At 41.0% G+C, this 21753-nt stretch overlaps 1 protein-coding gene across 3 annotated transcripts in view; it reads right to left on the bottom strand.

The window, feature by feature from the left end:
* TTC7B (tetratricopeptide repeat domain 7B) overlaps nt 1-18716 on the bottom strand; it is a 133895-nt gene extending 115179 nt beyond the window's left edge. Inside the window, exon 1 of one of the 3 annotated variants that reach the window (XM_051806603.1) lies at nt 18472-18716. In XM_051806603.1, the coding sequence (XP_051662563.1) occupies nt 18472-18592 (121 nt within the window). In that variant the 5' untranslated portion in view covers nt 18593-18716. The remainder of the gene's footprint in view (nt 1-18471) is intronic. The other 2 variants (XM_051806600.1, XM_051806601.1) reach the window with 2 other exon arrangements.
* Nucleotides 18717-21753: the final 3037 nt, after the last annotated feature.

Here is a 21753-nt window from a genome sequence, read left to right as displayed (position 1 = left end):
TTTCCTTAAAACTTCCAGTTAACTGCTGATTCTTAAACCACAATTTCTTTGAGAGAAAGTTAAGAGACCAGACAAAATAACAGAAGCATCAAGGGAGCACTCATTTTTCCATTTATGTTTTTTATAGTGTGCTGGGAGAGATATCCATGGTAAGCTCGACATTTATTTGTTCTCACCTACCATTCACTTATGTTTTACTGTTTAAGCACTACTGGAAAAGTTCTTAGCATCCTGATGAAGATAAATCACACCGGAGATGCCACCTGGTTACCAGCCTGCTTAATTTTCATCTGATCATAGTTGTCAAATTCATCAATCTTAAATTTGTAGTGTCAGTTCCATTCCCAAAGTCCACCGAAAGGAGACCACTAAAGTTTCTCCTGATACTTCAGGTATACTCATCTCCAGATCAGACAATAATCTGAAGCATCACTTTGTGCATGCATCTTCTCTTAAGAGCACCTTTATGCCTCTTCACACGCCTTTGGTTTTGCCTAAACCGCGCACCTTCTGCTCAATTTATCCTCACAACTCCAGATATAGCTTTGATACATGCTAGCCAAATATGCTGGTTCCTTGAAACATAAGGAAGGGGAAAACAAACCCCTGGTTTGGTTTTTTATCTCCCTGACGCACCATTGCTTTAGAGACATTTGAAAAAACAATGACAATCACATCTTCCAAATACATATTAAAGGCATACAATTCCCAGTTTAAAAAAAATACTACTACCACTCAATAATACACCTAAAGTATAATAATGAAACCTTATTACTCGCTATTTGCCAACCAAAAAAATACTTTTATTTAGCTATTCAATGATCATATGGCAAATGGCACAGTTTGACATGCATCAGAAAGTCCATCATACAATTTGCACATCCCTTAAAAGTGAAGTTGATCAGTTTATAAAGTTTGACTGAAATGTTTTCATCTTAAACATCTGATGTACAGTTTAAAAAACCAAATAAGAGAACTTAAACTTAAGCTCCAAAAATATAAAGGCTCAAAGTTTGTACACTATAATATTTTTGGTACAGCCTAGGATATACTGCATGGAAGGCTGGCTAATCTGGCACTCTGGAATGTAACATTTCTGAACAGAACTAGAATGAGAAGGTTTTACGGTAGGTAAGAAATATTTTGGTCATGCACAAGAAACCCCATTGTTAGCTGCAGCAGGAAACAAGTGAGTCTATCAGGGCTGAGCACATTTATGACTTAATATGGCTTGCAGAGTCTTTCCCGTGTTTCGTAAGCAAGGATAAATTCCTTGCTACAGCATGAATTTCATGCACACATTATATCAGAGTACAGCAAAAAGCAGGGAAAGGGGCAGTACATGCTCTCAGCATAAGCACCTGGAGGGACCAACACCAGGCTTTGAAATTCCTCGTCTACAGCCTCCATTGCTCAAACACTTTGTAGCAAGAGCAGCCACCTGGTTCAACAGTCATGGTCGCTGGCTGCATCTCCCCAGGAAAGGGCCCAAACCAGAAATCCCAGATTGCCTCCTACCCCAGCCACAGGTCCGGATTCTGGAAGGCTCAGAGCCTGTCTGAAGGCTGGGCTGAGGCTGGCCAAAGGCAAATGGGTACACTTTGCCCCCTGGAGAACAGGAGGAGAGCCAGCTAGAAACACTCCCTTTCATTGGATCCAGCTCATCACCCTGGACCACACCATTCATCTGTAAACAGCACAATTGCCATTTTTAATTTCATAGGCTCTCAAAGCTCCTCTCATGTGAAGTCTATTTTAATGTATTACACCTGAAATTTTAAATCCTTTGATGAAATAGAAGTAGAGAATGACCCAGTTTGTTCCCATGCACACAATGTTATCAGTATAATTCCATGAATTTTTGAAGCAATTTACACTAACTAGTTTTGTTACTCTTTCATTGAACTCTGTTCAGCAAAAATGAAAAACAAAAGATATTTCAGTGTACTAAGTGAAGAAAAAGAAATAAAAATATACTTCAACATTAGGGAAGGTACAGGATCATACATAGTTTCGAGCATTTCCACAGATTACAAAACCCCTCCAGATAGCCTTGTTCAACACTTGACTGTTCTCACTGTGGAAATCTTTTCCTTGTTATCCACTCAACATTTCCCTCGCTGCAGTTTTTGTCCATAGCTTCCAACACCTTCAGTGCACATTTCTGAGAAGAGGCCACCTCTGTACTTGGCTGCAGTAGGATCCCCTCTTAGGCTTCCCTTTCTAAGATTTAACAAATGCAGCTTTCTTAACTGCTTCTCTTACGTCACTCACATTTGCCCCCTTAGCAACTTGGTGTCCCTCCATAGGGCTAACTCTGCTATATCAATATTCAACTTAGACCCAAACCTAGATACAACATTCCAGATGAGTCTCATAAGTGACAAACAGTACAGGAATAATAATTTCTCTCAAAATGCTGAGCACAGTGTGAGGTTGGTCTTAACTTCTGCAAAGGTTTGCTGACAACTCACACTCCTTATCCAACTGGACCTTCAGATCCTTTCCTGCATCAATGCCTGAGAGGTTCCACTCCTAATACATCATAGATGAGATTTTTTTTTAAACCTGTGATCAAACCTCTGAGCCCAGCCAGTTTCCAACTTACCTCCTAACCCACCAGTCTTTTCAGCTGAGCTACAAAATATACTGTGGGGAACTGTGTCCAAAGTCTAAACAGTCAAAGCCAATAATACCCACCATCTTCACTTCATCCCTACAGTCACTCACTTCTCATCAAAAGCTATCTGGTTGGTTTGTCCTTGATAAATCCCTGTCGACTGATCCCAGTCATCTTCTTATCCTTCCAATCAGTTTCCAGGACATACTTCCTAATATTCTCAGGGCCTAAGGTTAGGCTGATCCACCTGTAGTCCCTGGACCCTCCTTCTCGACCTTCTTGCAAATGGCCATCCGTGCCTTTTACCAGTCACCAAGAACCACCCCAGTCACCAGGACCTTTAAACAAATGACTGTCCATGCAATGACACTGGTCAGCTCTTTCAGACTCTTGACACAACCCACCTGGTTGTGAGAGACTCGCCTATGTCCCTCTGCATGACACAGCAGGCCTCTGTCAGGGCATAACTCTTCACTTCATGACACCTTTCAATCAAATGGAGTTATTTTCCATCCATATCAACATATTTTATGCAAGTATTGATACATATACTAAAAAGCACAAATGGTACAGAAAAGTTCCACTTGCTCTAATAAAGTAAATCTTCCAGGAAAGTAATATGTTAAAATTATTTTCTTTCATTGTTAAAGATACTCAGCATCTATTTCCCAGCAGTCTATTTCCTGCATATTGTCTCTTTTCCTTCAAACGGAAATCTTGGTATAATTGATAAAAATCAACAGCTTGTGCAGTTTCAGTTTCAAGCTACAAACTAAACAAGAAATTAAACTGACCAAATATAAACATGATATTTCAGCCCAAACCTCCTTTGTTACAGACTTACTCCAAATCCCACATTTCATTTTCATAGCCACAGTATTATTATAAACTCATGATAAAGTCAGATATTATGACCAAAATTACCCTTCTCAAAGACAGCTTTAGCACAACACTTCATAGGACAGCACTTTCTGCAACTACTCCCATCTCTCTGGAAATCAAAGAGTGTAAGCTGCATGCACCATTCCATTTCTCTGGAAATCAAAGTGTATAAGCTGCATACACAGAAAAGACAGATGGTTTTGTACACCAATGCAAGGCTGGTTAGTTTGGTGCACAGTTTAACATGTGCTGTGTGAAAGGCTCTCAGAGATCAGAGGCCCGTTCCAAACTTACAAAACTGTACTTCAGTTCACTGTATGTAATTATTTGCCTTGCAAAGAATAAGTCACTGAGAGGTCCTTTCAGGACAGGTATTTTACCCAAGATATTCAAAAGGTTCCAGTGTGTGTGATCTGAGTACACAATTTTTGCTTATGAACCTCTTGAAAATAATACTTGAGGCCAGCATAGTAATGTCCCACACAGGAGAACAATGAAGATTAATTTTGCTAATTGTGCTTTTAAAGCTAAGTGGCAATTTAAAATAGGGTGAAAATATGTCAAACTGGTTACTCCAAGTTTTAAGGGATGTGCAAGTTGATACTTCCTCTCCGATGTGTACTCATCAAAACCAAAGTATTTCATTTTTAACAAGTAACATTCCTCCTTCCTTTTATTCAGTTTAATGCTTTGCTGAGCAAGCTCCATTTCCAAAGAAGGTTGAGGAAACATGAACATCAAACGTCAAAAAATAGCAAGGAAGCCAAATGACACCCTAAGACAAGTGCTTTGGTTTGAGAGCAATATCATCACGGCTGTTTACAATTAAAAGAGTGAGGTCTATCAATTACATTCTTCAACACTTCAAATAGCAGAACTTCGGCAGTGCCAAAGAAGAAAGTGTCACGTGTGCCTTTCCCTCTCATATGCATTCCTTCAAGTAGGTCTCAAAAATTCTTCTGGTCCACGCTCCTGTAACAAGCACTTCTTTAGTTAAGTTAAATCTTTCTTTATGGAAAGGTAAGAACAGTTATACTGTGGACCAGCTGCCAGATATGTTTTGTTTACACAAACTGCAAAATTGTCAAGGAAGCACGTGAAACAACTAATTCTGGATTCTTACACTGAATTAGCTGAAGAACAGGTCAGACACTAAAGAAAATAAACCTCGCACTGCTAGGTGTGAAAATGCATGCCCTGAGGCATGAGGATTCATAAAACAAAGTGCTGAAATCATTCCTATTACTAAAGGGGAAATAATCACTTTGTCTATAACCAAACAGCATTGGCATATGCAAGAGCAAAGTGCAGCCATCCCAGCTGCACCACAGAAAGAGGAAGACCAGCTTTATAAGACCAATTCTCACCCATTTGTGCAGAAGAACAAGGTAGGGATAGACACAGATATATCACTCTGCATAAAGTTGGAAAGATTATTCCTCTCTTGTACACAGATTTTTTCACACTGGGGAAAGTAAGAGGAGAGAAACATGAAGCCACCCCTTGAAAATTTAATTTAACCTCTCTCTGTCTTCCCCCTTTCACTCTCCCTCCCTTCACCTTAAGATAAGTTTCTTCCCTCTGACAACTACTTGAAAAATTATGATGGTGTCTCTGAAGACAGGACACAAGCAAGAACAAAGTGTTAAGGGCAAGCCGGCACACACTCTGGAACCACCCAGACACTTTAAGATGAGAATCAAAGTACTCTATACACCCAGATATTTTGTTCCCATCACTGATGCAAGTTAGAGAAGTTAAGAATCCATACACTAGCCAGACACAGTGCAGCAACATGTAGTGCACATACTTTCCTTCAGAGAAAGGTGGGAGAGAAAAAAAGTAGCTGCAACTTACAGATCCAATTAAGCATCAAAACAAAAGCTGTTCTTCTAGGTCATCCATCCACAGTACAACTCATACTTTCCCTGTACCACTGCTGCAGACCATGAGACACAGCACCACAAGAGAAAGAGTTACTGTCAGACTGGCTTTCATCACAGAAGTGCAGCACTTGCACAGCTGCTGGTGACTAACACTTGAAGACAACAGGTCACAGACTGCAAACCATAAAAGCCACTGCAAAGCAGAATTTTCTTATTTACTGAGTCACTCATCTGCTAAGTCAGTCAGTCAGGGCCAGACATCGGCAACAAACTTTTAAATCAAATTATTACTGAGCAAGTACTTTATTAAGAAAGCATTGGCTCGAGGTGTGTCAACCATTCTGTGCCGGTAGGAACGAGACTCAATTGTGCTTATAACAAAACACCAATTACATGGACATTTCTGAAGGAAACCATTTATGAAACTATAGCTCTGGCAGAGGTTTTCATCATCTTGAAATAATGTAACTATTGTTTGAGAAGAAATTGTTTTTCTTCCAGTACAGTATGAGTGAACTAGATTACATTCTTCTATGAGACACTTTATAGAGACAGAATTAAACTGCGTAAAGTTGATACCTTGAAGTCTAGTGTTATTTCAACCAGTCTAAATAGATGCTTCAGAAGAACAGCAAACCTGCTTGAAAACAGTTTAGGTACCATGAAAACCAGTAGCCCACTTACAGAAAATGAAGGTAGTTATGGATCACTATAAAACTCTTGATTAAAGGAAAGACTCCTTCTTATTCATATATTTCTCTGCTGAAGAGTTCATCACAGCAATTACTTGGTAGAATTAGGGGGCTGATGATTTTTATCACAACTGCATTGCAGAACCATTTCCTAACTGGAAACAGCCTCGCTTGCCCACCTGTTTCTGCAACATCACAGTATCACTGAAATAATCCACCTCACTAATAGGATGCCCTCTGCCTATAATCAAAGGTAACTCTGAGCAGCTTGGAACTGCAAGACAAACTGAAGGATGCTTTAGGTGAAATGCCCATCTCTCTTAGCACTGAAAGAGAAAGCAAAAAACCCAGACATTTCTACACATGCAAACTGCTTTCTTTCAGCTTAGAGAAAGCTTAGACACAGTCGTACAAAGTGTCTTGAGAACAACCTTGTGCAGATATGACTATCTCTCTTTGCAATATCCATCAATAATAAACATCTTCAAAATGAGAATACAGGCTGGCATAAACACAGGGTAGAAAAAAACCCCACACATGATGACATGTCTTAGTAATAAGTATTCTTCATCATTCTTGACAAAGGAAAAATGAAGATTAATCTTCTATTTCAATTTTGTTTTTCTGTGAGCAGCTGCTTCAGATTCCAATGGTATGGTAAAGAATTTACTTCAAAAAGCAGATGTTACAAATAACGTAGCAAAGCAGTTTTCATTATATTTTTAAAGTCTATATTACAATGAGCTTAAAACCATAGTCCATCTTGAAACATCCACTGAATCACATGCTAAAATGCAAAATAGTCGCCTTTCTGATGAATGGTACCACAACCTCCAGGCACTTGTTGAAGAACCCAGGGGTTGTTAGCAGGCTAGGTGAGAGGAATATCTAGCTCTAAATTCCTTTCTAAAAGTAAGAAAAAAAAAGCCTAGTTCAATGCAGGTTAGAAGCTCTGCCTCTTGCCTTCAGTCTCTCCCCAAGAGATGGCTTTAAAAGTTCATTCAATTCCAGAGTACACCAGAACACGTTCATAGTGAATGATGACGTGGTCTCAATAGAACTAATGAACCTGCTTGCTACCTGTTCTTCTGTAGGGCACCAAATAACTGCTCTGCTGAAGTATTACTTTTCCTGTGGTGGCTCAACAGTCTCAGATAAAAACAAGGCAAAATACTGAAGTTTGTCTAGATCATGTCTGCCATCTATGTGGTTTCTGAAGTGTTCCTAATATTAATGCAGAAAAAGTAATTTTTTTAAGGGTCTGACAATTAATATTTTCAGTGTATTTTTCCATCACAAGGAAATACTTGAAAGGTACAACACAAACACACCCCTTGGACAACATAGTTGCTACCACTGCTACAGCAACAACTATCAACAACCCTGCTCTGGTATCAAGTCTCTATGCACCAGAGGTTTCTCTGCAATGAAATATCCATGACCCTGCTGTGGTGCACTGGCAAGAATACACCCAATTCTGTGCTAACAACAACAGTTACAATGGAGCCTTCCTCCACAGCTCAACATCTAGAGCAAGAAAGTGTGTATAGAAAACCACTGTTTCTTCCTTATATGCCAAATGGCATTGAGTAAAAGAAATACTTTTAGTATTTCATTTCACTTTCTTCTGAATTACGCAGCTGCAAGAAAAAAAGTACAGAATTAGGATAAAATCTCCGATTACAATGATTTAAGCAAAGAGGCTCAAAACCTCACACTCAAGCCCTGAGGATCTGAATTTGAGTAGGACCTATTTAGGAATAGGAAATACAGAACAAACTAGCTACAGAATCTGTAAACAAACAAACTTTACATCTAGAAGCATGTTATAGCACATGTTGTATTGCTTCACCCACTCTCCACCAAAATCTTCAGTATCTCAGGTAACATATTTCAGACTCTTAAAAAGTACAATTGTCCAAATGCATTGAAGTCTAAAGATTATGGTTATCATTAGTTTCAAATGAAGATACTGCATGAGGTGAGATGGATTAGATGAAGCATGGAGTTGTAAGAACAGAAGAGACTGCTGCTTCACCTGCTCGGTACTGGATTCCAGAAAGAAAAAGGAATAAGAAACTCAAGCCTAAAAATAATTTTAAAAAAAATCAAAGAATAAGGGTAGGAAAGAGCCAAGGGGTAAAAACGACAAGTATGAGATTTCCACTATCCCAGTGGGACCATATGTTGATGTGCAGAACTCCAGCAAGTTGAGATTTGCCTTGTAATCCATCTTCTGATGCTTCAAAACTTCCCAGAGGGAAACTAGCTTGGGAATGAGAAAGGAAACTATTCCTTCTCAATCCCTAAAACTCTTACTCTCTCTAAAGGTAAAACTAAACACTCAGAGTACTGAAGGGCTGCATGTTCCAGTAACTGGAGATGATTTTTTTCTCAGATTTCCTATAACATAATGGAATATCATTATGCCTAAATATAAAAAGCCAAACTAAGGAATTTTATCTGGGAATGGGATGCAGTAAGAAGGATCCCAAAGGGGTCAACTGCTACATATAGTACCCAGATAAAAATTTCAAGCTGAAAACAAGAAAAACCTTATAGCATCACACAGAACATTTATTAAGAAAGCCATTTTGAAATAGAGCTTTCTTCCAGAGGAGGATCTGGAAATCTTGGATCCAGAACTGATTTAATATTCAACTGGCAGAAGAAGCATGAAACACACATTTTTAACCCAAGAACAAGTTGACCATACACTGAAAGCAAACACATTTGCTTTGATCACAATGCATGTAACAGTGAGTAAGAGCATTGGCTTAAAGAGGAATATTAGCAGAAGTCTCCAAGTACTCATTCAACTCTGTGCTCAGCACTCAGTAACTGACCAGAAGTTACTCAAACTAAAATAAATGCTAAAACTAATCTTAGATTTCTACAAGGTTTACATTAAAGACAAGAAAAACTATATGTGGATAGACAGGTGTCACTTATGATTCTATCACTAAGTAGCAAGAATTCACAGCATCACAGGATGACTGAAGTTGGAAGGGACTTCTGGAGATCATCTAGTCCAACGTCCCTGCTCCAAGCAAGATCAACTAGAGCAGGTTGCCCAGGATCTCATCCAGCCAGGTCTCTGGGGACAGTAGAAGAGTATCTAAAGAACATGTGCAGACCAACAGGCACTACTGGCAGAAAGGCTGCAGACTGATGCAGAGGATACACAGGTAGAACCAGAAGCACAAAATACAGAGTCAGCTGTTTAAAGAAATTGAACTCTACTTCCCGACACCTTTAATTATACACAATCATTTGCTCCTCTGCCTCTTAAGTACACAGAGGGCATGGCGCCTTTTTACTGTGCAGTTATGCACCATCTACACAATCTTCCTGCTTGACAGCCAAAACTTGCTTTAAAGAAAAATATTATAGGTTTTCCAAGCTGTTCATGCATAGACAAATTTACTTTCAAAGTACCTCTACTACTGAAATGTATTTTATGACAGCACATATTAAGAAGAACAGAAAACTGCAGCAACTTTTGAATTATGCTACTTTAACGTTGGTGGGTTTTTAATATTCACGCTCCCAAATTTTGTGAAATGTTAAGACCATCAGAACAGTAAATAACTGGGCTAGAACAGTCACAGTGTATCATCTAGAATATTGAATCAAACCTGGCACATTCAAACACAATGCAAACCCAAGAAATAAGAATGTATGTCATACCCAACACTGGGAGCATAAAGTGTGGGAAAAAGGATCATCATCATCTTCAGCTGTTAACTGGAAAGGATTCTAGTAACCACACTGAGGAAGAATGATCAAAATTTAGGTTCTTCCCATTTATGTTTGTTTAGGATATAAAGATCAAAGAGTGCCTTGGAGAACAGGAAAAACACATGCTGTGAGAGCTAGAAATTCTTTCCAATCTTGCTTGTTGCTATGATTTATCTCTCAAAGGACAAACCAGTTACCCTGTTCCTTCTAACAACAACAAAATACTAGAGACTATTTAGATGGAAGGTAAAAACCAAGCCATGCCACAGGGACAGTGCCTCTTGTCCATTCTGTACCAAACTGCTACATTACAGCACAGTGCAAATTTCACAGAATAACAGAATCACAGAATATGCTGAGTTGGAAGGGACCCACAAGGATCAGAGTCCAACGGTTAGTCCTGCACAGGACCATCCCCAAGAGTCACACCATGTGCCTGAGAGTATCATCCAAATGCTTCCTGAACTCTCAGGCCTGGTGCTGTGACCACTTCCCTGGGGAGCCATTTAAAAGATGATGACAATGGAATCCAACTTTGGTTCTCCTGAAAAGGTAGAAAATTACTGAAAAAAAAGAGAATTACTGATTAATTGTCAGGTCAGAAGAGGGACATTTTTCATCTATGGGATGACCCAAAGCTCTGATGAAAACCCACAAATGAGCCTCTGTTCCCCAGAGGACAAGATCCTGCAGTTCTCTACCATTTCCAATCTCCTCCTCTTCCGTCTCCAGGTTCAACCTGAGAAAACTCAAGTAAATTCTGAAAGGCAGTATCCTACATCTGTCAGCCTCAGAGACGATTGTCTCAGATACACAACCATCAGTGTTAGACAGAAAGCACCTTTTGGCAACTTTGTTGGTTGGTGTTTTGGGGAGGTTTGGGTTGGTTTTTTTGGGGGGATGGGTTGGTTTTGGTTTTGTTTTTCTCTAATTCTACCAAGTGTTCTAACAGCAAAAAGTCCCTGACTTCTGCCTTTCCTTAAACCCAGCTCTAAAGCAATCCCATTAGAGTCTTGACTAATACCGAGCATTTTCTTTCCATTAAGGTAAAGCAACTGTAATTAAATGGTAAAAAGAAAAACAGGAGTGTGGCTGGAAGCTGAGCCCAGTAAAATCTGAATTTGAGATAAGGCACACTTAAAAGATAAGGAACAACTTGTTCACATAATTAAATGCAGAAAAATATGGGAGGGCCTGGAAGCTGCTGGTGTTTTCATATCTTGGTTGCCTTTGCAAAAGTTTTATGGAGATAAACCAAGTTATCAGGCTCAGGTGAGCTGCATTCAAGATTCATCTAGAGACAAAAGGGATTTCCCACCTGCTTTTTGTTAAAGAAGCACAGATAATATGAGATTACAGTACAGGATTTCTGTTCATGCATACACATTTGAGTGGAATCAAAATGTGTAAGCATGAACAGAAATCCTTTATCACCAGTGGGGTGATGAGTGGGGTGGGAACTTGCAGAAACTCATGCAACACTTCCTGAAGCAACAGAGCAACTGATAACATCACTGATCAGAACAGCTACTAAAAACTGCCACTATGCATTCTGCCACACATTTGCTGACACCAGAGAAATATCCAAATTCAGCACTCTCTCTCTCTCCACAGCCTGCAGCAGAGATCAAATGCTCTCCAATTATTCAAGGTCTTGCTACCCACAATATCACACTACTAGCCAGATATCCTCACTCCCTCCAATTTATCTCAGCCTCTCATCACTTTTTACAAAGCTACTGTCTTCAGTTACTCTTTATCAGATCACAAATTAAAGAGTGTTCAGTGCAAGGTAAACTGAGGAAAATTTAACCTCAAATTCTAAAATTTTATTATTTATAAAACAGATTTGAGGGAAGGAGGAATGGCTTACATTTGGTATGGTTAAGGACCTTCTGCCCTCTTCTTTACTGCCATGCAAATCAAAGTCAAACAAAAGTGGTATCAATGATCCTGAGTTTATGCCAATGAAATTATTTCCCTATAGAAAAGTTAATACTAACTAACCCTTAACCCTTTAAGATAGGTTAAAGGAACCTAGAAGAGCTACAATATAGACATATACCAGTATCTATTCACTGATAAATCTGGCTACCATTTCTTTTTGTAACTTTAAACACAGTAAAAGTTCAACCAACACAACACTAATATATGAGATGCCTGATTTCTAATATAATTCCATTCATAATATATGAAAGTATTCTTACAAATGTAAGCAGTTATAAGCTCCAAATATGAAAAGTAATTAGTTCACTCTACTCAGATGAACTACATGCTTCCTCACAGCGGGAGAATAAAGTTCCCCTTGCCTTTGCCCTTCACTGGCTGCTGCCACTGTTCATTTTCCACCAGCTGTTAAACTATTCAGACCTCTGTAGGAGGCAAATCAGCTCGGCAAGCCAGCAAACACTAACCCCAGAACAAGAAGCATAGAGTTTTCTGCTGGCTGTCCCAGCACAGTAATTCCCACCTCTGGTGCTCATCAACCCAAGGGAGAGGCCAGGAACACGTAACCAGGAGAAATGCATAGAGAAGCAGCAGCTTGAGCAAAGGCAGGCAGAAAGAACCTCCTCCACATAACAAGAGCAAGGTGTTAGACCAGCTTGGTTACTTGTGAAATCATACTGACTATGCTTCCATTTTTTATTCCAGATGACAAGTCAGTTGGAATACAAGCAGCAGATCTACATCATCACTTATACTGTTATAACACCCCTGGCTATCTGAAGAAAGAAAGCTGTCAGTCAAAAATAAAACAACACATCTTAGTACTGTCACAATCTTTGGTCTTCATTCAGAAAAATGTCTGTCCTTAGTAAACCTGTTCTGTAAATATGATAGTGAATGCAATAGGAGGCAAACAAAAAAGATAACAAATTAAGAGGGTGCTTCATTTCCACTTTAGTGGACATGCAAAAAGCCATGTCACATGGTCTGCAAAGATCTCTTAGGAAAGCTTTGCATATATAAATTGCACTACAAACTGTATGTATAAAAAAAACCAAAATAAATTTGGTAAGCACCTTCTAAGTAGGGCATGAGTCCTAAGAGGTTTAGAAATCCCTTGTTTACTCTGAGGATAAGCTTTAACCATACATCTGAGGTCTTGCATTTCACAAGGCAGTGAAACAGATGAAAACTGATGTTTCTATTTTTTTTGTTCTACTTATATCAAGATAAGGAAGCAGCAGAGAAGGTGACAAAATTAGATACATAAAATAATTCATAATTCTTTGGGTTTGCTACTTCTCTCTGCTCCCTTATTCTGCCAGGCTAATTGTGAGGAACAGTATAATAGGAAATTATAGAAACAAGGTGTTGATAGGAAAGGCAGTCAGAGAAGAGATCACGCACAAAACAAAGTAAACGAAAATGGGATAACAAAAACTCACTTGGTAAGAAAGCAGTGTGTTATAATGTTATTGTATTTCCATCAGTAAACTTGATACCTGTAGGTAATATTCTATTTTCATGGCAATGTCACAATGCTCTTGGTAGCATACAGATCCATGAACTTCCTTGGTATACATTCTCTCCCCACAGTAATGCAATATTTCACACTGGCTAAGGTTTCTACAGAACTACATCATTCTACCTCATTTGAACTATAAAAATTCGCCTCCTCAGTGCTTTTCCCAACAGAGCCATACATCTCACCGAACTTGAACAAGGTCACATTCTGACTGCAGCAACAATGAATGGCCGGAAACACCCATGGAAATTCACAGATCCTTTATTTTATCCATTTAGCTCGCTACTGAACCAACCTCTGATTTCCTCACTGTGCTCCCAAAGGAAGGAAAGAAAACATGAGAGCGCTGATGTCCTAAAAACGCCTTGTGCAGACACAACCTTCACACTGAGGTCCATTGTTAAGTGCTTCCTTTGAGACACTACTGTTTCATCAAAAATACCTGACTTGCAATCAGCTTTGCAAAGTGATTGCTAGCTTCCAAAATTATCATTCAAGTACCATAAAATTCCAGGCACCATGAGAATCCAAATTCCTAAAGCTATGAGTGATACAGAACTTACATTAAAGCTGTTGCAGAGAGGCTTCAAAACACAATCCTCAAAATCCCAAACACTTCAATATAATACATGAATCATCTGTATAACCAAAGTCATGATAAACTCACTGAAAAAAACCCATAAGTCTTATTTTCAATATTCGAGAAGAGTAACTTTACAGAACTCTTAAAAAAATAAATTTTTTAAATGAAAATAAAAAGGGGATTTCAATTATATGTGATCATTAGAATCAAAGTGCTGCAGTCATCACTAGCTATTTTGGGGACTGCTACACTAAACTGTGATCTTTGAGAAAATCTCTCTCTTACGAAATGTTGCGTTTCATACGTAACTGGTTTTGATGCCAACCAAGTTTTCCAAGACAAAGCTGTACATGGTTCTCCTACAGATTAAGGCCTTTATAAAAGCAGCCCATTCAGTCTGGCTTAAAATATAAAAGAATCCTATAACGAATGTTTCTCAGTTGTGGGCACATTTTAAAATACATTCTCATTAATTTCAGATATTCGACATTTACTATTTTGCCTCTTCCAATATTCTAATTTTGTACTCAAAGCTTTCACTAACTCTCATAACCATGCTTCATCCCCCTGGTGTTCATATGCAATGTGAGACAAACTTCAACAAACAAGCAAAATTTCTTCAGATCATTTGCTTAGAAGAGGACTGTTGTGGTTTAAGCCCAGCTGGAATTAAACACCACACAGTCGCTTGCTCAACAGCCCCTTTCTGCCCCCCACCCCAGTGGAATGGGGAGGAGAATCAAAAACTTGTATGTTAAGAACAGTTTAATAATTGCAAATACAGTAAAATACAGTAATAATGGTAAATGGTAATAATAATGATAATGAAAAGGGAAAAACAAGCGATGGACAATGCAACTGCTCACCACCTGCTGACCGATACCAGATCCCCCTTCCCAAACCCAGAGGTTGCCTTCCAGGAAACTCCCCCCAGTTCATACACTGTGCATGACATTCTATGCTGTGGTTGGGTCACCTGTCCCAGCCTTGCCCCTCCCAGCTTCTTTTGCGTACCTCCTCACTGGCAGAGCATGAGACAAGAAGAGAGTCCCTGACTTAGGATAAACACAGCTTGCAAAAAACCAAAATATCGGTGTGTTACCAACACTATTCTCATTCTGAATTCAAAACACAGCACCGCAACAGCTACTGAGAAGAAATTAACTCTACCCTAGCTGAAACCAGGACAGAACCTAAGAAGGTTAGTTAGTTAAACCAGCTGGGAACACTCACCAAGTTTCATTAGTGTAAACTGATCTAAGATTTCACTCCTAGAAACTTGGGGTTTGTCTCAGTTCCATTTGAAAATTGATACTCAGGATGTGAACACTTGAGGATGGCACCTTTCTTGCAACCAAACAGCCTACAGCCCAAGGACCTTGGCATCTTTGGGACCCTCAGGGCAGCATGATGATTTATTTCTCTGCCAGCTGCCAGTTTTTGAAAATCCTGTTGTGCAGGGTATAAACAGCAAGGTGCTGGGAGTAGAGGAGCTGCGGGAATGGCTCCTGCAGGAAAAGGCCAGGGGTTGTTCTGTCCCAAGCCCAGCTGGCTCCAACAGAACCACAGCAAGATACAGCTGAGCCCCTTGGCAAAGCTGACAGCACCTCTGGGAAACTGTATTTAAGAAAAGGCAGAAAACGCCACAAAACAGAACAAAAGGAGTGAGAAACAACAAAGGAAACACCACCAAGGTCAGAGGAGGAGGAGGAGGAGGTGCTCTATGGTGCCAGAGGAGGAACCCAAGGGAGGTGCCAGGGAGGACACAAGCCAGAGCAGGTGGATATGCCCTGAAGGAACTGTGGCACATGGACAGCCTGTGCCAGAGCAGATTCTTCTTGCTGAAGGACTGCTGTCAGTGGGGAGCCCATGCCAGAGCAGAGGAAAAACGTGAGAAGGCAGGAGCAGGAGAAAGAAGCCACCTCATGCCAACTGTAACCCCTTTGTCCCCTGCATCACGAGGCACAGGAGTCTGGAGCACAGGAGTGAAGTTCAGCCTGGGAAAAGGGGGAGGAAAAATGTTACTTTCATCTCTGTCTTCCTCTTTCTGTCTCTATTTTAAATGGCAGCAAATTAAAGTCATTTACCCCAAATCAAGCCTGTTTTGCCCAGAACAGTAATTAGTAAGTGGTCTCCCTGTTTTTACTTAAAGCTACAAATCTTATCCTATTTTCTGTCCCTGCCCCACTAAGGAAGGGGAGAGACTGAGCAGCTGGGTGGGCATGTGCTGTTAGCCAAGGCTAACTCACCACCCAGCACATAACAGTTTTGACCCAATCTTTAACAGGAATGCTGATGAAGCAAGAGCTCAAACCGAGATTTGTGTTACATGGCATGAATCTCATTACTCAAAATACTGCACCTCTCAAGTGCTGCATTTCTTCAGAAGTACATACTATTGCCACATGCATCCACACAAACCTTCATCCTGGGAGCTTCACTGCTATTTCATCCTTCATCTAATTTGGGTTCTGAGCTTCAAGGAATGGGAACTTGCTAATAGGAGATTCTGTATCAATGCAAGACAGTCCAAATAATAATCCACACCATTAAAATTTCTGTCAAGTTCTCTAATCCCCAATTACAAAAAGAAGGTAAAGTAACAATCTATTCTTTTGCAATAGTGCAAGACTGAAGAAAATACAAGAAGGCTTCCCCAAAGGATTCCTTCCCATGTGTGTTCAAAGAGCAATAAATGCTGTGCCTAGCAAGGTTGATATCCTCAGTTAAAATGCTTCAGCATTCAAGAGTTGGAGCCAATTCCCTACACACCAATATATGGATAGAATGAAGATCCCCTTCCCCTTCTGCACTCCCCCAAGCTTTTAAATAATTCCTATGACATATTGTTACACATTCAGCCAAAACACAGATCTTTCATTATCCATTCCCAAGTCAATCTGTAAAACTGAACATTACTAGAGAAGGATGGAGTAAAGTTCAGAGTGCTTTTTTTTCAGTTGATTGCTTCAGATGTACTAACAACAGGGATATGCATCAGAGCACCTTTCAGTTCATATCTCTCTCCATGGATGGAACAGAGGCATTGTCTCTCCTTTTTAATCTTACTAGTTGAAACCTTGACCTGCAACCTGTTAGGTACACCAGGATTTAGAACACAAACTTCCAGTTTTAGACAATCAACAGCAGGTGAAGATATTTCATTAAATAAATTACTCTCTTCCTATGTTACTCCACTATGAAAGAACAGTCCAGTGCAAATCACTTCACTTACTGACTGTTGATGTTCTCAGTTACCTAGACTTGGAAGCCATGACATTGATTGAATCATTCATGTGCTGTCAAAGAGATAAAATCTACATATGATACTTTCCCATGTTTTAAATATCAAGGAATGCTTCAATAATTTGTATTTTGACTGGTATAGAATCTAGAAGATGCCTTAATAGGAAAACCACTGAAGTGTAAAGTTATGCAGATTGCATAATCCTCTCTGATATGCTTCACTTAGGTAAAAAGTATGTAGGTTGGAGAAATTTAAGTCAAACTGTCAATAACATCTCCTGTCTAGCTCTCCCTACCTGTCTGAAATACCTTAGTACATCTTAAAACTATGAAGATCATACTTCCCAACTGGACAGCCAAATCACATTTGCCTTTGCTTGAAGTGATCTCTAACTAGTTCATAGTCTATCACTCAATGATGCATGTGCTGAAACTAAATATAAAACCTTCCACCTTTTCACTCATGTTTATTTTTAGTAACACCAGTGTCAGGAACACCACCCAGTTGTTCTTAAGGTCAACGCATGAAAGGTTATCTACTATCCATCCATTCATTCTTAAATTCTCTCTCTCTCTTCTTTGAGTCAGGTTTTTCCTTTTATTTTTATTTCTGAATGATGCAGTTTTCTTCCCTGTCTAAACGTGCAAAGCTATCACAGCCTTCACAACAAACTCCCACTGATGTCAACCTTATGCCTCGTCCTCTCTCTGCTAACTTTAGCACCTCTGAATTCACCCCAAGTTCTGTCTTTGCAGACTTGACTGCTCTCTGAAAATACCTCCAGGTCCACCTCAAGCCCATGAGTGAGCCCATAGAGGCTGACACTATCCTCATACACAGAATGAAGGCATCCATGGCAAAGAAAACTTCTCTTGTTCATTAGGCACAATTCTTTAGATAAACATTTTGAATTTTGTGATACAATAAATAGGAGACCAAACAAGCTACTCATATTATTTATAACAAAATAAATGGAGCTGCACTACATTGCTGAGGTACGCTTTTAAGAGAAAGGACAGAAGCCTTCCTACGACAGGCTGTGCACAGATCCCCCGGCAGCGCACAGAAGGACATTTAGGGCTTTATGCACACTGTCAGCATGTGTGCCTGCAGAGCTGCAGCGCTCGTGACCAGTATCGGGCTGCTCAGCACTTCGGGCCTCTGTCACTCCGCAGGGCCGCGCTGTGCCCTCGGGCCGGGCCGGGCCGGCCCTGGGCGGCTCCCGCCTCCCGCCGCCCCCCGCGCCGCTCCCGCCCGGCCGGGCCGCCCCCCCGGGCGCCGCGGGCCCCTGTGCCCGCCAGCCCGGCTGCACCTGCCGGGCCCCCGCCGCCCCCCGCCCGCGCCGCACCGTTCGCGATGAGCTTGGCCGAGAGCTGCTTGACGAGCTCGGGAATCCGCTCCCACTGGCACTCCGAGCGGCACCGCTCGATCTCCGTCTCCAGGCGCGAGCCCGCCTTCCTGGTGGCCATGGCCGGGCCGCGGGGCCCCGGCGGGGCAGGGGCCGTGGCGGGCGGGGGGAGGCGGGGACGGGCGGCGGCGGCGGCCCCGGAGCGGCGGAACTCGAGCGCTGCGGCCGCGCCGCGCTGGCGGCACCGCGACCGCCCCAGCGGCGCCCCCTGGCGGCCACGCGGGCGGGGCGGGGCCAGCGGCGGGGGTGGCCGGGCCGGGCCGGGCCGGGCCGGGTCTGGCGGGAGCGGCCGCTGCCGAAGGTCCCACCACCGCTCCCGGGGCTGCGGGAGGGACAGACAGACGGACAGACAGGGAGGGAGGGGACGAGTCTGCCCAACGCCACCGCCGCTCGTAGCGGGGCCGGTGCCGCCAGGCTGCCGCGGGCACCGGCGGGAGCTGCTCTTTCAGAACCCGCTTACACACGGACGGGAATGGCACGTTCAGCTGATTTCATCCTTATACCGGCGAACGATGACCACAGGGCCCCTTTCCCCCCCATCTGATTTACTTTCCCCTTCCACAAAATGTAGCGGAAAACTGGTTCCTGCCCGTCATGGGTCGCCTCTTCACCTGCCTTGGCACCGCTCACCACCCTTCGCTTGGTGCTTTTAATCCCTTTCACGGCGTTCTCCCCTTGCCCTCTCCAGTTCGTACCTCACAGCACATTCCCTCTGCACTCCCAGTAGCCGACAGACCCTCGCACACCGTGTCCCACCCCACGGCACAGCCCAGCCGGGCCACCGGCGCAAAACTCACCTGCGCCTCAGTCAAGGGGAGAGCAGGGCCTGTGTAACAAAGGTCCGCACTGCACAGAGACCGTGCCCTACGTTTTGAGAAAATAAACCCATTTCCAGCATTTGGGAGAAATAAAAATACTATCTGAAACAATTCCAGTGGTACTGTGTATCTTTATCAAGTGCTACATCACATACATGTGATGTAGCATCACATACATACATGACACACCAGTTCCACAAACTCACATACACCTTGGAAAACTGCTGCCAAGACTGATTTTCACTGAAAAAGTAGCAAAAAGACTGAGACTGCGCTAAAAAAACCCAACTCACATATTATTTATTTTTCACAAAATAAGGATACAGCCCACTGACAGAAAGAACAGGTTTTGCAGAGATACTGTGTAATGAAACAAAACATAAATTCAAATAATTCAAATGTCTTGCTCCACACCCTTGGGTCACAGCGCAGACTTGTACTATTAATTCTTTCCATCTGCAGAAATGAGAAAACAGTGAAGCCAACAGGAATTTGGTTGAATTTGTGACAATAACTATCTGTCACAGATGATGACAGTTTGGAGTTTTGAAGATTCAAAAAACAGGCTGGATGCTATTTTTGCTCTTACATGCATTGCACTCCTCTGGATCTAACACATGTTAGTCTTCAGACACATGAGGTTCACAAACTCAGAAGTGAAATTTGGGCAAATGCAACATTACCAGCCTGAGACAGGTCGATCATTGTTTCATAACTGTTAAGAACAACATATTCTTATTCCCCCAACCCTGTGAATCTTCAAACTCCTGTGGATCAATGCTATCATGAGTCACTTTTATGTGCTGTTCTATAAATAGATCAGTTAAATGTAAACATGACATTGCCTATGGGCATTGGTAGAGTTGTTGTGCACATAACAGAATTTCTAAACAATTTTCTAGTTTGGGTATGTCTGTGTGTCACATGCACTAGGTGCTTTCTGAAGTTTTGCTTTGGTTTTGATCATCCACTGAAACATCAGGAACGGGATGCATCTTTTTAAAGATCAACAATTTCCATCGAATCACTAATTGATCAGGAATGGACCCAGGCTTATATAACTGAAAGCTTGTATTCTCAATGTAATGAATATCCACTTCCTACAAATCTTGTTCTGCTTCTATCATCCTTAGACCATCACAGCTATTGCAACTCTATGACAGTTATCAGGTGTCTTTTTCAGTGTTTCAACTTATTAACTTTTCATTCCCAGTTCTATTGAAAGCATAATAGCACAAAATTCAGATATTGTAATTTGCCTTTTGTCAAGTTGCTATTATAGCACTTTCAGGTTACAGTCCCATTTCAAACAAAATAGTCTTCAGATTTTAAAAGTGAAATAGAAATGGTAGCAGAACATTACAGTGTTTAAAAATACAATGGAGTGCTGCAGGATTGGAAAGAGGATTTAGTAATATAACAAAAGCAAAAGGAGAAATGTAAAAGCACTTTTTGCTTACCTGAGGTTTCAGAAGATCTAGAGAACATTAAACTGATTACAACATGGATTACTATACTGGAGAGATAAGACAATTAAGTTAAAAATGACACAGGAAAAGAATGGTAATTCAAAATGTTTGATATTGTAACTACTAGTTCTTTTACACATAAGACTACGAAAATGAAAATTTCAACTTTTGAAAAGAGCTCATTTGCTTATGAAGATTATTCATGTTTATTCACAACAATTTTAACACATTTTGTTAGCACTGATCACATCATTTCAATAAGAGCTACCAGTAAAAGAATAGTATTAAAATATTTACATAACAGTTCATCAGGCTTATTATCTCCACAGCTACTATTTATGAAGTGAAATGTCTATGCAAAAGGAATTAGTACATTTTGAAATTCATTGAAACACTTGGAAAATCTGCTTTAACATTAATGAAACTTCCATATACCTAAGACTGCTCTGAGAGGATTCCATTATAGATGACCCATACTGGAATACAATAATGGATCTGGAACGTATAGCATAAAAGTCATAGAGAAAAGAAGTAGAATCCCACATATTTTGTCAATTGTTCCTTATTTTTTCAACTTAAAACAAAGTGCTGTTTTCTGGAAGTGGCCTGTTCATCAAATTGTTGGGGCAGACTGAGACATACATTTACTTTGCTAGAAATAGTCTGCTTGTAAGGTGAGGCAGCTGGCTGACAAATATAGAGAGATACTTGGTTTCTGAAAAGGATGGAAAATTAAAATGCAGGAAAAGTAACTAACATGTATTGGTGAACCATTTTGCCTTATGCCATCACTTCCACTCCAATTCCCCCAAACACAGGGCAGTAAGAGAAATAATGGATTGTTCAGTGCAATTTCATGAGCTTGCTATGAGGAACTCAAAGTGCATGGCTCCACACTATGGTGGTTTGACCTTGGCCAGATGCCAGATACTCAC

This window comes from Manacus candei, unplaced genomic scaffold (assembly GCF_025592945.1).
Source record: "Manacus candei isolate 608988 ecotype Guabito, Panama unplaced genomic scaffold, ASM2559294v1 h1tg000067l, whole genome shotgun sequence".
Taxonomy (NCBI): Eukaryota; Metazoa; Chordata; class Aves; order Passeriformes; family Pipridae; genus Manacus; species Manacus candei.
The sequence above is the reverse complement of the archived record's forward strand: the minus strand, read 5'-3'. Positions and strand labels throughout refer to the sequence as shown.